Genomic DNA, 13,366 nt, shown 5'->3' with positions numbered 1-13,366 from the left:
TTGGTTAATTCAGTTGGTAACTAATTTTAAAATGTGGTTTGGGTTCTGAAATATTATTTACCATATGAGCAATTACATATGCCAGAGTACTTTCCAGCATTTCACAGGTAATCGTGTTATGTAAAAGTTCTTGGTGCCCTAAATCATTGTAAAATCCACTTGTATATTTTGGCGCCATATATTTTTGCTCTTCAGTGCAAATACCCAGGAACTCCTAATAATCAGGAAATACTGTGCCTGGTGTCTTGTGGTATCCCAGGAGCCCCGAAGGGCTGAGGAGGTGGCTTCAGGGGTGCAGATCCGGGCTGCTGACCCCCCTCCCAGCCTCTCTTTAGTCAGAGCAACCACATATCCTTTTGTATGATTATGTGAGGGTTCTGGGTAGAAGTCCCTTTGAGAAATGAAACTTCTGATTAAAAAATAATAAACTTAAAAACAAAGACTTAATTTTTTCCTGAAAGTGTTTGCAAATTTTCACTTTCAGTCCAAAAGAAAGGTGTGAGTATACATATCTAATGGAGTCGGTTTATCTTGCAAAGCAAGGCAGAAAGCCTGGAGGTATAATATAACTGGCCCCACCTTGTTGGCCAGATTGGTAGATAATATTCTAAGAAGTGATTTAACCAAGAAATGGCTGCTGCCCCTCCTCTAGGATTGTTTTTATTTCTGGCAGACCTTGCCCTGTTTCAAAGCACTTAATGCAACATTGTGTGCTGTGAGAAAACTGACTATTGTGCATATTTCTATACTGGGACTGTACTAATTGGACTTCTGTGCTGTGTATCAAATACCATCTTTCCATAATAACACGCTTTCATCCCACTCTCCTTCACTCACCCCAGTCTGTGTGCTTTTTCAAGACAGTCTTAGCAGTCTTCAGTTACATGGAATTGCCTCGAACTTCCTAACCTGTGTCCCACCCCCCAATTTCTCCATTTGTACCATCATGTGAAATACTAATGAGACTTTGTGCTATGAAAGGGGTACTAGTTAGAACCCATTTTATGATTTCAAAGATATCACATGTAAAACTCACAATAACTTCAAAGATGTGTGTGGTTTTGTGTGTGTTTGCTAATGATTAAAATATTTTAAAAACACTGTGGCTCATGTGCCACATTCGATCCCAGCTCAGGACAAAATGTACCCATGCTGTCAGCCTGCTTTAATGGATGCAGTTTGCATGCGCAATCCTGCCCCATACGCAAACACACAAATTAGAAAGAAGGCTAAATCTGGCTTCCTGAGAACGTTGTCGACAACCCTTTTGGAAAACCCTTTCTTCATATGTACTGCATATGTGCTCCCCCACTCTGATTATCTCATATTTCAGGTTGGTGGAGTCTGAAATAAGGAGCCTTCGATGACTTGACCAAACCTGGGTCATGGGTTTTCCTGACTTAGGCTTTTGGTTAGTCAAACCTTAGGCAAGTCAATTAACTTAACCAAATCTTTGCTTCTTATGATAAGCTGTTTTAGAAACCAAGAAACTTTTACTTTATGGTGAAAGTACTTTATGGTGAAACTTTTACTTTATGGATCTGTAGTTACTGTACTGTACTGTACAAAATTAATTGTTTGCCAAATCAGTGGCGGCCTTGAAACGGCATTCGGGGTTTTCTAGACTTGAGTGATCGTATGTGTTGGCATTTGGCATGACTGTGTTTGATATTTTCATGGTCAGATCATGTCTTCATTCACATAATAAAGGCATGCTATGTTGTTTTTAAAAGTCACTTTGTCAAAATGACACTTTTAAAGAGCTTCAGGTTAAAAGACCATGATCTGTACCATTTTGACCTTAAAAGTTGCCAGTTTATTGTACAAAAGATGCATGATCTGTCCCCTCTCCTCTGTGCCAGGGAGAATGACTGCAATAAGAGTCAGTTGTTTTCTGATTTCAAATTAATTAGTTTCAATATTAAGAAATGGTATGGATGTTACTGGATGGTAGCTTTTAATGCCTTTTTATGAATATGCACAGACATATGCCATAAGAGAGCATACTGTGATGTAATAATTTCTGCCATAGTGATGAAGTGACTTTTTGCCAGTTTCTATAAAAGAGAAATCATCAAAGGTCAGCAGTTATTTGCATTTGTAATTGTTCTATGAGAATAGAACACTGTAAGCATTTTCATGTAAAATACCCATATATTAGAAATGAAAAAGCAAAAACAGTTTGTTTCCTAAACATCCCTCCAAAAAATTTTTTTTTAATTAAAAGAAAGCAGAAGCTATCTCAGTTTGTCTTTTGAAATTTTGCCGTGACCCTTAATAACCTCCTGACTGGTAATGATGGATGGAGGAGAAAGGAGACATTTTAAAATACATTTCATTTGAATCACCAGGACAGAACTATGAAAGTCTTTTAAGAAATACAGTGGAATAAAATAGACTTAAAAGAAAGTATTTGTGTATAGTAGTGAGGTGTCATTTTTACGAAGTAACTTTTTTTTAACAGAGCCACACTTTAAAGCTTCTGAAAATAAGAACCAAACTTTGGTAAGCGAAAATTTGCTTACTCTTCTTCACCTTCATGGCCCAATCACAGTCCATTTAAAACATCCAAATATCCCTGACCATTTCATATGCGGGGATTTGGGGGTGGTGGAAAATTGAAGGTTGGGGGAGTAGGGGACAGTGTTCCAGTTTATTTCAACAATCAATATTTTGACTTTCTTTTGTGATTTCCAGTATGGAGATTTCATATGAAGTTCTTTAATCTTAGTGGATTGTCTTACTATTATTATTTTTAAATCATCTGCTTTTGTAGGGCCCAACAAGATTCACAAAACTTGTAGAGCTTCCGTCCTTTTTGTGTGTATGCCTGTTTTAACTTATTTTTATTTTTTACGTGTTAAAACCCTCGGCAAATACACAGAAGTTGAGAAAGAGCCCCTGTGACTCAACTTCAATCCTATTTCACTCTACCCCACCCACTAAAAGCACATCCCAGATGTCATATCATTTCACCCATAAATATTTGCGCCATCTCCATCTGTAGGGTTTTATTTTGAGTTCAGTTTTGAGTCTGTGTTTTCCTCTTTGCTTCGCTCCGGGAGGGCTAGCTAACCGGGGCCTGTGTTGGGTGCTGGGTGCGCCTGTGTCGGAGCCAGCGGCCGTGACCCGGCTTCCCTTCTCTTGCAGCGACCTGGTGAACGGACTCGTGGCTCTGATGAACAGTAACGTCAGCAGCCCCGTCAACCTGGTGAGTGCTTTTTCCCTCCTCTCCACTCCCCAGCACAGTCAGAGTTTGATTATTTTGCAGTCATGAAAAGTAGCAGACATTTTATTTGCCATCAGCACTCTTAGCCTGTGTGTTTGTTGCTTGCTGAGTACAAAAGAGAAAAAAACAAAGTGTACACCAAGAAATAAAATATCCACAAGACAATGATGATGAGGGACATTATAAAATGCTAAATGGACTCCCTCCACCTGAAGGGCACGGGTCTAAAATCTCCTAAAGCCCTTTGGAGGGGAGAGATGGATGTTTTTCATGTGCATTCCTTTCTTCACTGTTTAATGTACAGGTAATCTTTTTAAGCCTTTAGGTTAAATGAGTTTTTAGAAGATGGAGGTTTTTAAGAGAAAGCTTTCCAGTTACTGATCACGTCTGTAAGTCAACCGTATAAATTAATTTCTACGTTGCCTCATTTCATTCATTGCTCCCTGCAGTCACAGAATCTCCATGTTAGAAGGGGTCACAAAGGTTGTTTTGCCCAGTTTCTTGTCCAGTCTTGAGTGCTTTTAGCGCAAGTGAACTCACCTCGCCTCAAAGCAGTTCTTTCTCTAGTCTTTGGTTAGTTCTGATGGGCAGAAAATTCTTCTCTGTGTTGAACCAAAATAACGCTCTCTGCCCGCCCACCCATTGCCTATTTCTCCATCTGGGGAACCGATTAGAGTTAGATTCCTCCGCAAGGTGACAGCCTTCCAGGGGTTTGAAGGGTGCAGTCCTCGCCCCCTGAGTCTTCTGCTCTTGCTCCGTCAGCCAGGGGTCATGTCGTGTGGTTTTGGGTCCCCTTTACCGGTTCAGTCCCTGTCGTCTGAATTGTTTCACTCCATCTCTTTTACACTGAAAGACGTTCATTGTGGACTTCTCAGCATTGAAGATGTTCTGTCAGTGGTGACCAGTGCTGGCGCCCGTTGGTTCCACAGGGAGCTGCCTTCACGCTGTGCCTCACCTCGAGCTAGTTGGTGACCGAGCCTGGAAGTCTGTTTCCGGGGGCTCTTCCCAAACTCCCTGCAGTGTTTTAGGGTTCACAGGTTCACAGGTGTGGCCGTGCCTGCTTATTTCGTGCAAGTCCTCTCAGCCAAAAACCTTTGTAATTTTCTTTGTAACCAGTGGTTTTGAGCACAATTGTTACCATTAAGTTTTTGCCGAGTTGGGAGGAAATCCTTGCCAAGTAGGAAGACGGGTCCTCAAGTGGTCATGCCCTGATGGGAATGTTGACCGACTCAGCTGCGTGGTTGGCTGCAAGCCTCAGGCCTGGGAAATACACATTTAAAAACAGAACCATGCTTGTTATTTTGAGCATTTGCCTGCCTGACACTTCTTTTTTTTTTTTTTTTACACAAAAATGTTCATATTTGATTTTCACCATAACCACACAAGGTAGATATAATTATTCACATTTTAAGTAAAGAAAGGCAAAAATAACTCCAACTTTAAGCAAACTGGAAATGCGGGAAAACAGAATTTCTCTCCCTTAGTTGCAATTCCAACCCCCTCTAGGCGCCCATTGTGTTAATGTTTTCTTCTCCTCAATCCAAGTCTGTTCTGGAAAAGGACTATAAGTAAGTCACTGTTACCTCAATGTGCTTTTAAACCAATGGGCTATTTCTCCCATATTTGTTTGCATTAAAAGACTTATCTATGATGTCTGCATGAAAGATTGTTGTCTCTTATAAATTTTAGTTTCCTGCTGCCCAACACTTTTTAAAAGTCCAAGCTATCCTTCCCTTGATACTTTTCCTACATGCTCTTTAACATGTGCATTTTTTTTTCAGTGATCTCTGAACAATCACACCATTTTCTTTAGATGCCACGTTCCTTCTGTCCTCTTTTTGATGGGTGTTCTAGTTTGCTAATGCTGCAGAATGCAAAACACCAGAGATGGACTGGCTTTTATAAAAAGGGGGTTTATTTGGCTATACAGTTAGTCTTAAGGCCATAAAGTGTCCAAGGTAACACATCAGTAATCAGGTACCTTCACTGGAGGATGGCAAATGGCGTCCGGAAAACCTCTGTTAGTTGGGAAGGCATGTGGCTGGCGTCTGCTCCAAAGTTCTGGTTTCAAAATGGCTTTCTCCCAGGTCGTTCCTCTCTAGCAAGCTTGCTCTTCTTCAAAACGTCACTCACAGCTGCACTCTGTTTTCCTCTCCTTGAGCCAGCTCATTTATATGGCTCCACTGATCAAGGCCCACCCAGAATGGGTGGGGCCACGCCTCCATGGGAGTATCCCACCAGAGTCACCACCCACAGCTGGGTGGGGCACATTGCAAGCAAATCTAATCAGCACCAAAAGTCTGTCCCACAAGATTGCATCAAAGAACATGGCCTTTTCTGGGGGACACAATACATTCAAACTGGCACAATGGGCCTTTGCACAGGGACATTTGAGAGCTCCCAACTCTTTTAGAAACCTGCCTTCCCTAAAGCCTGAAGCTGTGGCTCCAGGAGCTCTGATAAGAAGGGGTTACTTTCTCCCGTTCCCCTCCCTTCCACGTGGCTAGTCAGTTCTTCCTTGGAGCTTATAAGTAGTTCCAGGGTCCCAGGTCCCTTCCTGCCTCTTTGACCTTCTAGCTTCAGGCTAAACTAGGAAATTGAGAATGAAGGGTACTTAGGAAATATAGTTGCCGCACTTTATGGTGGGCCCTTAGGATGAGGACGGGACAGGTAATAAAAACAGCATTGGGAAGGGGAGAGAGGCAGTGGTTGCTATAATATTTAATGGAAGTAAAAAATGAAAAAAATGTTTTTCTTTAGTGTTCCCCCTATCCTACCTGTCCCCCACCCCCCACCCCCCACAAAAGGTCACTTTATGCAATGTATGGATTATGTCTCCCTGGCTTCCCCCACAACACACATTTGTTAGTGCATTTCGTTCTTTTACGGCTTTCACATGCAAGTTTTGCAAGTCCTTTATAACTTTATAAAATTTTAACACAGTAGTGCACCCAGAGGGAACTTTATTGTCTTAGGAGAGCTAATTTTGCAAGTCTAAACTTTCAAGCAAAGTGACACTGAATTATAGTAACTTCAGAGATGGAAGTTGTCTGCCCTGATAATGCAACCTGAGAATGTATGTCCTTATTAGATACTATCAACCTATCAAAGAAGGGTGTTCTTCCAAAACGACAATCTAGAGAACAAAGGTAATGATAGGTACAGTTTACCCCTTTTGCCAGGTTGATTAAGCGTCATCTTGATAAATTAAGAACCCTAATGAAACTCGAGGCACAGGTGAAATTATTTAAGGGGGCCGGAGAGTGTGGTGACTTTCTGATGTCAGAGTCAGCCACAAACATCCTTGAAGACAGGAATGTGGTTTGGGTGGTGGTGGTTGTTGTCGTCTTAATTACTCTTGTAACCAGAAACCATTTCTTCCTTAGGGGAACCCAGAAGAACACACAATTCTAGAATTTGCTCAGTTAATTAAAAACCTTGTTGGTAAGTACAATAAATCAAGTGAAATCCAGCCTGCACTCACCTTATCAGTTGATAGCACCTCGTCTAGAAAATGTGTAATTAATACAAGTAATTGAATTGGATAAAAACAGAACTTTTATCAGAAACATTTAATTGTTTTTTGATTCTTTAATTAACTAATGGAAAGATAAAGATGGCGGGGGTGGGTGGTTTTGTTCACCATTATGATTGCATGTCTGTGTGGTGTGGGAAGAGTAGCTTGGTATTGTTCAAGGTGTGACTGGGTTAAATCATCCTGAACAGGGGAAAATTATTCAATTTCCAAATACTGGCTTGTTTGCTTGGCGTGTGAGAGCTAAACAAGGGAGAGCAACCCCAGCCTGGGTGTTTGGCAGAATCAGTTGGCAAGTTTAAATTCTCTTTGACCATTCTGGCCAACCCAGCTGTGACGTGTTAGAAGTAGAGAAGACATCTATAGCCTCATCGACGGTGGGCTCATACAGCCGTAGAGGTTGACATATTTATTTTTACCAAGCCTTGGCTTGCAGATGTAGAGTGGGGGAGACCTTTGTGACATCATCAGGTTTACTTGAGCTCTGGGCAGTCAGGTTCTTGGAGGGTGTCTGCTTTCCAGGATTGACCCAGAAATTCAAGCCAGGGCACAAGCAGAGTTGATCTGCAGATGGGCAGGCCAAGGATAAGTGCAATGCAGGATACTCTGGAGTGACTCTCCAAATCCCACATCTAGCTGAATTTATTCATCCAAGGTAGTGCAAAACCAGGCTGTCCTTCCTGGAATTGGTCTGTTGCCCACCAGCGTTGTTTTGATAGGCTCTGGAAATCTGGAACCTTAGTCCCTGTGAGAGTAGAGGCAGTGGGATTCTTTAGACACAAGATGCGGCTTGGCTTGGCTCAGCACCCCCTTTCAGGTCCATTGCAGCATCTTTTTCATTATGAGTCTTTGTCTCTCCCTACCAAAGTGAAGAAAGGATGTGGCCATCTAACATTATGATGGCATCTGGGCAGATCGAAAGCCTCGCTACCCAGAGTAAGGCCTGTGAACCAGCAGCAGCACTTGAGAACTCGTCAGAAAGGTGGAATCTCTGATCTCTGATCAGAGTCTGCATTTTATCGAGATCCTTAGCTGATCCATGCACACATTAAAGCTTGGGAAGCTTTAAGGGGAATGCAGTATATCCACCACATTGCTGTTTCTTGCTGGGTTACAGCCCACCCCAAGCTGCAAGAGCTTAAAACAACAACCATTTTATTTGTGGAAGATCCTGTGAGCTGAGCTGTCCTCACCTGGGGTTTCTTCTGCGGGTCTGGGCTGTGGTCACCAGCGTGGCCTCTTTCAGCCTGCAGGCTGGCGGGGGTCCGGCTCAGCTGAGTTGCTGGGCAGGCAGGCTTCTCTTTCTCCATGCAGTCTTTCCCAGCAGGGCAGCTAAACATCTCACAGGAGTGCAGAAGCCTTGAGTTGGCCAGGTCTTAAGATGTGGACTCAGAGCAGGCGCTTGTTTCCGCTACCTTCTGTTGGTTAAACCTGTTAAAGGCTAGCCCAGATTCCAGGGGAAGGGATTCCACAGGCTGTGCACATCAGGAGGTGTTCACTGGGGGGCTGTTGATGTAACAGATGACCACATGCTCCATTGATCCGCTTTCATGGACTTCGGGGTGGTTTACTGTGTTAGCTGCTCGTAGTATTGTGGGATGGCCCTCTCATTTACTGGAAGGTAAACTCGGGCCTCTTCTTGCCTCCTTTTCCAAGCTCTTGTGGAGCTGGAAGGAATCCTGGGCCACCTGCCCCCTGGTGAGATCAGGGACTGTGGCCATTACAGACGTGCTCCCTGGACTTCTGAGCAGGATGGTCTCTTCCATGGTTCTCAGTGGCTTCATGAGAGGTACACTCTGGAATCTGTACCCTTAATCCACTCCATGTGTGAGATGATGATCTGGACGTGTATGGTAAAATGTCATGTCCCTCGTGGTTTATGATTGTCTCTTACTTTTTAATTTTTTTTTTCCCCCAACAACTCAGGCAGTGGAAGTGAAATTCAGTTTCTCTCCGAAGCCCAGGACGACCCACAGAAAAGAAAACCAGATATCAAAAAAGCAAAGCTGATGCTGGGGTGGGAGCCTGTGGTAAGTGTGAATGCCATCTTGTGGGAAATCGTCTCCTCAGCTCCGCATTCTGTCTCCTTGTAGACATTGGCTATTGTCGGAGCAGCTCCCCATGGGGTGCGGAGGGCTCAGACCCTACAGGCAGACATAGGTTTTCTCCACACCATTAAGTGACTTTTCTTGTATCGCTGGGCTCTCATTCTCTGTTACCGGGGAAATGGCTTTGGCCTCCAATGGGTTCTGTTTTAATTAAATCAATACATATGGCTTAATCCACGAACACAGTGTTCAAGGGCCATCGCAGCGTGCACTCAGGGCCTGAGCATCCTGTGTGACCTGTCTCCAGACAACTCAAGATGTCTCTGGCCATGCAAGATTAGGTGAAGTTCTGTGTGACCTGGGGCCAGGAAGTTTGCACAACTTCACAGGACCCATCCGTTCTCAGGCCTTGCCGCAGTGGAGAGTCCCCCAGATGCAACACCATGTTGAACGAGTGGGTGACCATCCTCTTCTGCCTTCCTGTTGCTCTAGAATAAGTCAGACCCAGTGCCAGGCCTGCCAGACGCCCGTGGAGAGACTGCCTCCCCCTCTCTCTGCCTTGTGGCCCCACCCTTACTGGCTGAGCCTGCTTTCTGCTCCTTCCACCCTCCACATCCCTTCCTGCCTCGGGGCATTTGCTCATCCTTCTGCCCAGGGCACCCGTCCTCTGTGCTCTGCATGGCTGGTGCATAGTTTTCCTTTAGGTCTCAATTCATGGGCCGTCTCTTTGGAGAGGCCTTTCTGGGCAACCACATTTAAAGCAGCAAACCCACCCCCATTTACCCCCGATCACATCTCCACCTGTCCCTTATTTGTCCCTCTGCTTGTCCTCCTTGGGGTGGTGCACAGCGGTAGCCCTGCCAGCTGTTGCCGTGGCTGGCACACAGTAGGTGCTCAGTTAATGGGAGACTAGTCCTCAGTGGGACCCTGGGTCTTTGTTTCCTGGGGCTGTGACACAGTTCCCCAAACTGGGTGGCTTAGAGCGACAGGAATTTATTCTCTCACAGTTCCGGAGGCTGGAAGTCCAAGGTCACAGTGTCAGCAGGGGAGATTCCTTCCCAGCTCCTCCAGCTTCTGGTGGCTGCCAGCAGTCCTTGGCTTGTGGAGCAGCCTCCACCTCACTCCTCGCATGGCCTTCTCCCCCATGTGCTGTGTCTAAGTTTCCCTCTTCTGCTAAGGACACCGTGTCAGTCTGGGTTCTCTAAGAAGACAGAACTGACAGGAGATATCTGTAAATAATATGAGATTTTTATAAGAATTGCCTCACTTAACTGTGGGGATGGACAAGTCCACATCCCGTAGGTTAGGCTGCAAGCTGGCAACTCTGATGAAGGTTTTCGATGAATTCCCCCAAAGAAGCTGGCTGGCTGAAGTAGAGATGGAAATTTTCCCTTCTGACTGCTGAAATCATCCCCTCTCCTTTTAAAGCAGTCAGCTTATTGAATGAAGCTTCTCTCATTGATGAAGGCAGTCTCCTCAGTTGGTTGTAGATGTAATCAGCCATAGACGTAATCAACTTACTGATGATTTAAGTCACAAAATATCCTCACAGTAACAGGATAGTGCTTGCTTGGCCAAACTGGACACTGTAAACTGGCCAAGTTGACACATGAACCTAACCATCACAGACTCCAATGATTGGATTTAGGGCCCACTCTACTCCAGTATAACCTCGTTTTATCCTGATTACATCTACAATGATCCCATTTCCGACAAAGGTCACATTCACAGCTGCCAGATTGACATTATTCAGTCCAGTCTGCCAGGCGAGATGTGGCTGCCTGGCTCTCAGCAGGACAGAGAGGCAGGACGGCAACCGAATGCTCAGGTCATTTCTTAAAATTGTACATGGAAATGGGAGCTGAGAAGTAGAGTCCTAGAAGGTTGGAGTTTAGAAATTCAAGTCCGATCCTTATTTTTTCCTGCAGTCTGCACGTTTTAAGTGATTTGCCTGAGGCCACAGAAATCTGCTGGAAGAAATAAAAATATGATTGTGCCCAGACTTGAGCAAAATCTAATATATAATAATCCCATCTGTACAAATTATACAAGCAGACATAGATAAGATTTTTTTGTTTTTTTTTTTGAAGGAATTTGCTATTGGTTTCTTTGTAAATAGAATCTACATTTTAAATGAAATATTTTGGAAAAAACAGTTAAATACACATTTACTACATATAAACTGTTGCTTTTACATTATGTGAGGTATGCACATCATCAGTATTTTTATCTGTCTGGAGTTTAGATGTACAATATTCTCCTGTTCTCAGAATATAAAACATCTACCGCTACTTTCCCTTCCTACTAGTAGTTATCATAAGTAATTTTTGAGGAATCTGGTCCAAAGAAACTTTTAGTCATATCATCATACTTTTTTCCCCATGGGTACTTTTTAACACTTTGTTGAGGTATAATTGGCATTCAACCCACCCGTATTTAAAATGTACAACTTAATAGGTTTCGACATTTATATACCTGTGAAACCAATGCGACAGTCAAGATAATGAACATACCTGTCTTCACCCCAGAGGTTTCCTTGTGCCCCCTGACAGCCTCTGTACTTTCCTGTCATTGTTTCTCAGTGGCAGCGGTTTGCACTTCTGCTTGTTGCAGTGCAGCTCCAGATTAAGCTGGTTTTACCTTGTGGTGCCGTGAGTCCCCTCTCGGGCTCTCCTCTCAAGTTTACCTTGTGGTGCCGTGAGTCCCCTCTCGGGCTCTCCTCTCAAGTCAGCGGGTGGAAGTGGGGCTGGTGGGGTGATGGTGAAACACCTTCCCAAAGCATCATCCCTCCCTGCTGGCTTCTTCTGAAAGAATGGAGCACATGTTCATTCTTTGTTTAAAATGATCTTTATGATTAAAACTGCAGTAGATACCATAGCAGCAAGAGGCCGTTCAGGGCCTTTGAGGTCAGAACTTATTTTGCGTCAGCTAAGTGTATAATTTATTACACTGCACAGTATGGTTTAAAGTCAGCTTCGGAAGGCCCTCTTGGCTTCTCCGAGCCCGGCGGCGATGCTGTCATGACCAGGGTGTGGTGCCGTGTGTGTTCCCAGCAGAGAGGCCAGACCTAAAGGACCAGCTATTTTTTTTCCAGAAGGACCTTTTGTTAATGTGACCTTGTCTCTCATTCTCACTTTCTCTTTAAACAGGTCCCACTGGAGGAAGGTTTAAATAAAGCAATCCACTACTTCCGCAAAGAACTTGAGTACCAGGCAAATAATCAGTACATCCCCAAACCCAAACCTGCAAGAATAAAAAAAGGACGAACACGCCATAACTGAAAACCTCACTTTCTGGGACAGGAGGCTCCCTGTTTTACACTTGATGGGATGTATTTTGGGTTTATTTGTGTTTTTTTTTCTTTTTATTTTTTTAAAGAGAGACTTATAAACTGGTGTCATGAAGAACAAACTGGAATTTCCTTCTGAAGCTTGCTTTAAAGAAATGGATGTGCCTAAAAACTCCCTTCAACAAACTGCAGATTTTGCCTTGCACTTTTTAAATCTGTCTTTTTATGTAAAATATGGTAGATGCATCTTTGCGTATTTTCAGGTTTTTTATCTTGCTGTGAGAGCATATGTTGTGACTGTCATTGACAGTTTTATTTACTGGTTTCTTTGTGAAGCTGAAAAAGAACATTAAATGGGATGAAAAATGCCAATTTTATTTATAGAAGTGGGTACTTACAAATGAGACGTTATACTATGCATAAAAGAAAAAAAAAAAAACTAGCAGTATTGTCAGCTGGGTGGCAATACCGGCATTTATTCTTCAGGTGGATAAAAGAATGCTGTTTGCAAGCTTCATGTTTCCTTTTAACTCAGAAGTTTTCCAAGGTCTAGGTTTTAGTTCCACACTTGACTTTGAAATATTTCTGTTGGTTATCATGATTGAGGATATTTGAACTCACTACTTCATTGCACTTCATATTCTGGTGGAAACAAAAACAAAACAAAGTTAAAGTATTCTTGGTTAACAGTGGTTGAATATGCTATTTTAATAAAATATTGAACCTTACCAGTCATGGAGTTTTCAGTTTTAAAAGTTAGCCTCCTCCTTTGCTTGGTACATTATTGGATTGCTAAGAAAAATATTGAAGAATTTAGTTTAAAAGAAAATTCTGAAAGCATCTGGGTTCATATAATATGTAACTTGATGTGTGGTTCTTTAAAACTTTCATTTGCTACTTGGGCCAAACTTGTGCATATAATATTAACTGCTGTGTGGAGCAGTTTTTGGATCTTAAGTTACTCAGGCCAAGAAGCATGCCATGTCCCTCACTGAACATAGACCAGGTGGGGAAAAGAAGTGTCATTTGTCTGATAATGATTATGAACTAGGTTCATTGAGTGAAAATTTTCTTTTGATGGCTTTTGTTTTCATTAAAAATGCTTTCCAGGCTTAGTGTTAGGATTTTGTTTTTCCTTTTCTCACAAATAGAGGAACAACATGGTAAGTTAAAGTAGCAGATTTTCCAAATAAATAGATTGGTTCCACAAGATAAGAGACAAAAATCTGCCCTTTGGCAATAAAGACATGGAAAAGGTAGTCAGG

General features: G+C 43.0%; 1 protein-coding gene across 2 annotated transcripts in view; it reads left to right on the top strand.

Moving 5' to 3' along the window:
• The window catches only part of UXS1 (UDP-glucuronate decarboxylase 1), a 95,956-nt gene extending 83,127 nt beyond the window's left edge, over nucleotides 1–12,829 (top strand). For both annotated transcript variants that reach the window (XM_037806799.1, XM_037806798.1), the window contains exons 12-15: nucleotides 3,151–3,211; nucleotides 6,616–6,673; nucleotides 8,691–8,794; nucleotides 11,962–12,829. In XM_037806799.1, coding sequence (XP_037662727.1) covers nucleotides 3,151–3,211; nucleotides 6,616–6,673; nucleotides 8,691–8,794; nucleotides 11,962–12,093 — 355 coding nt within the window. In that variant the 3' untranslated portion in view covers nucleotides 12,094–12,829. The remainder of the gene's footprint in view (nucleotides 1–3,150; nucleotides 3,212–6,615; nucleotides 6,674–8,690; nucleotides 8,795–11,961) is intronic.
• Nucleotides 12,830–13,366: the final 537 nt, after the last annotated feature.

The sequence above is a fragment of the Choloepus didactylus genome, chromosome 17, assembly GCF_015220235.1.
Source record: "Choloepus didactylus isolate mChoDid1 chromosome 17, mChoDid1.pri, whole genome shotgun sequence".
NCBI classification, from domain to species: Eukaryota; Metazoa; Chordata; class Mammalia; order Pilosa; family Megalonychidae; genus Choloepus; species Choloepus didactylus.
This window is presented reverse-complemented; position numbering and strand designations above follow the sequence as displayed.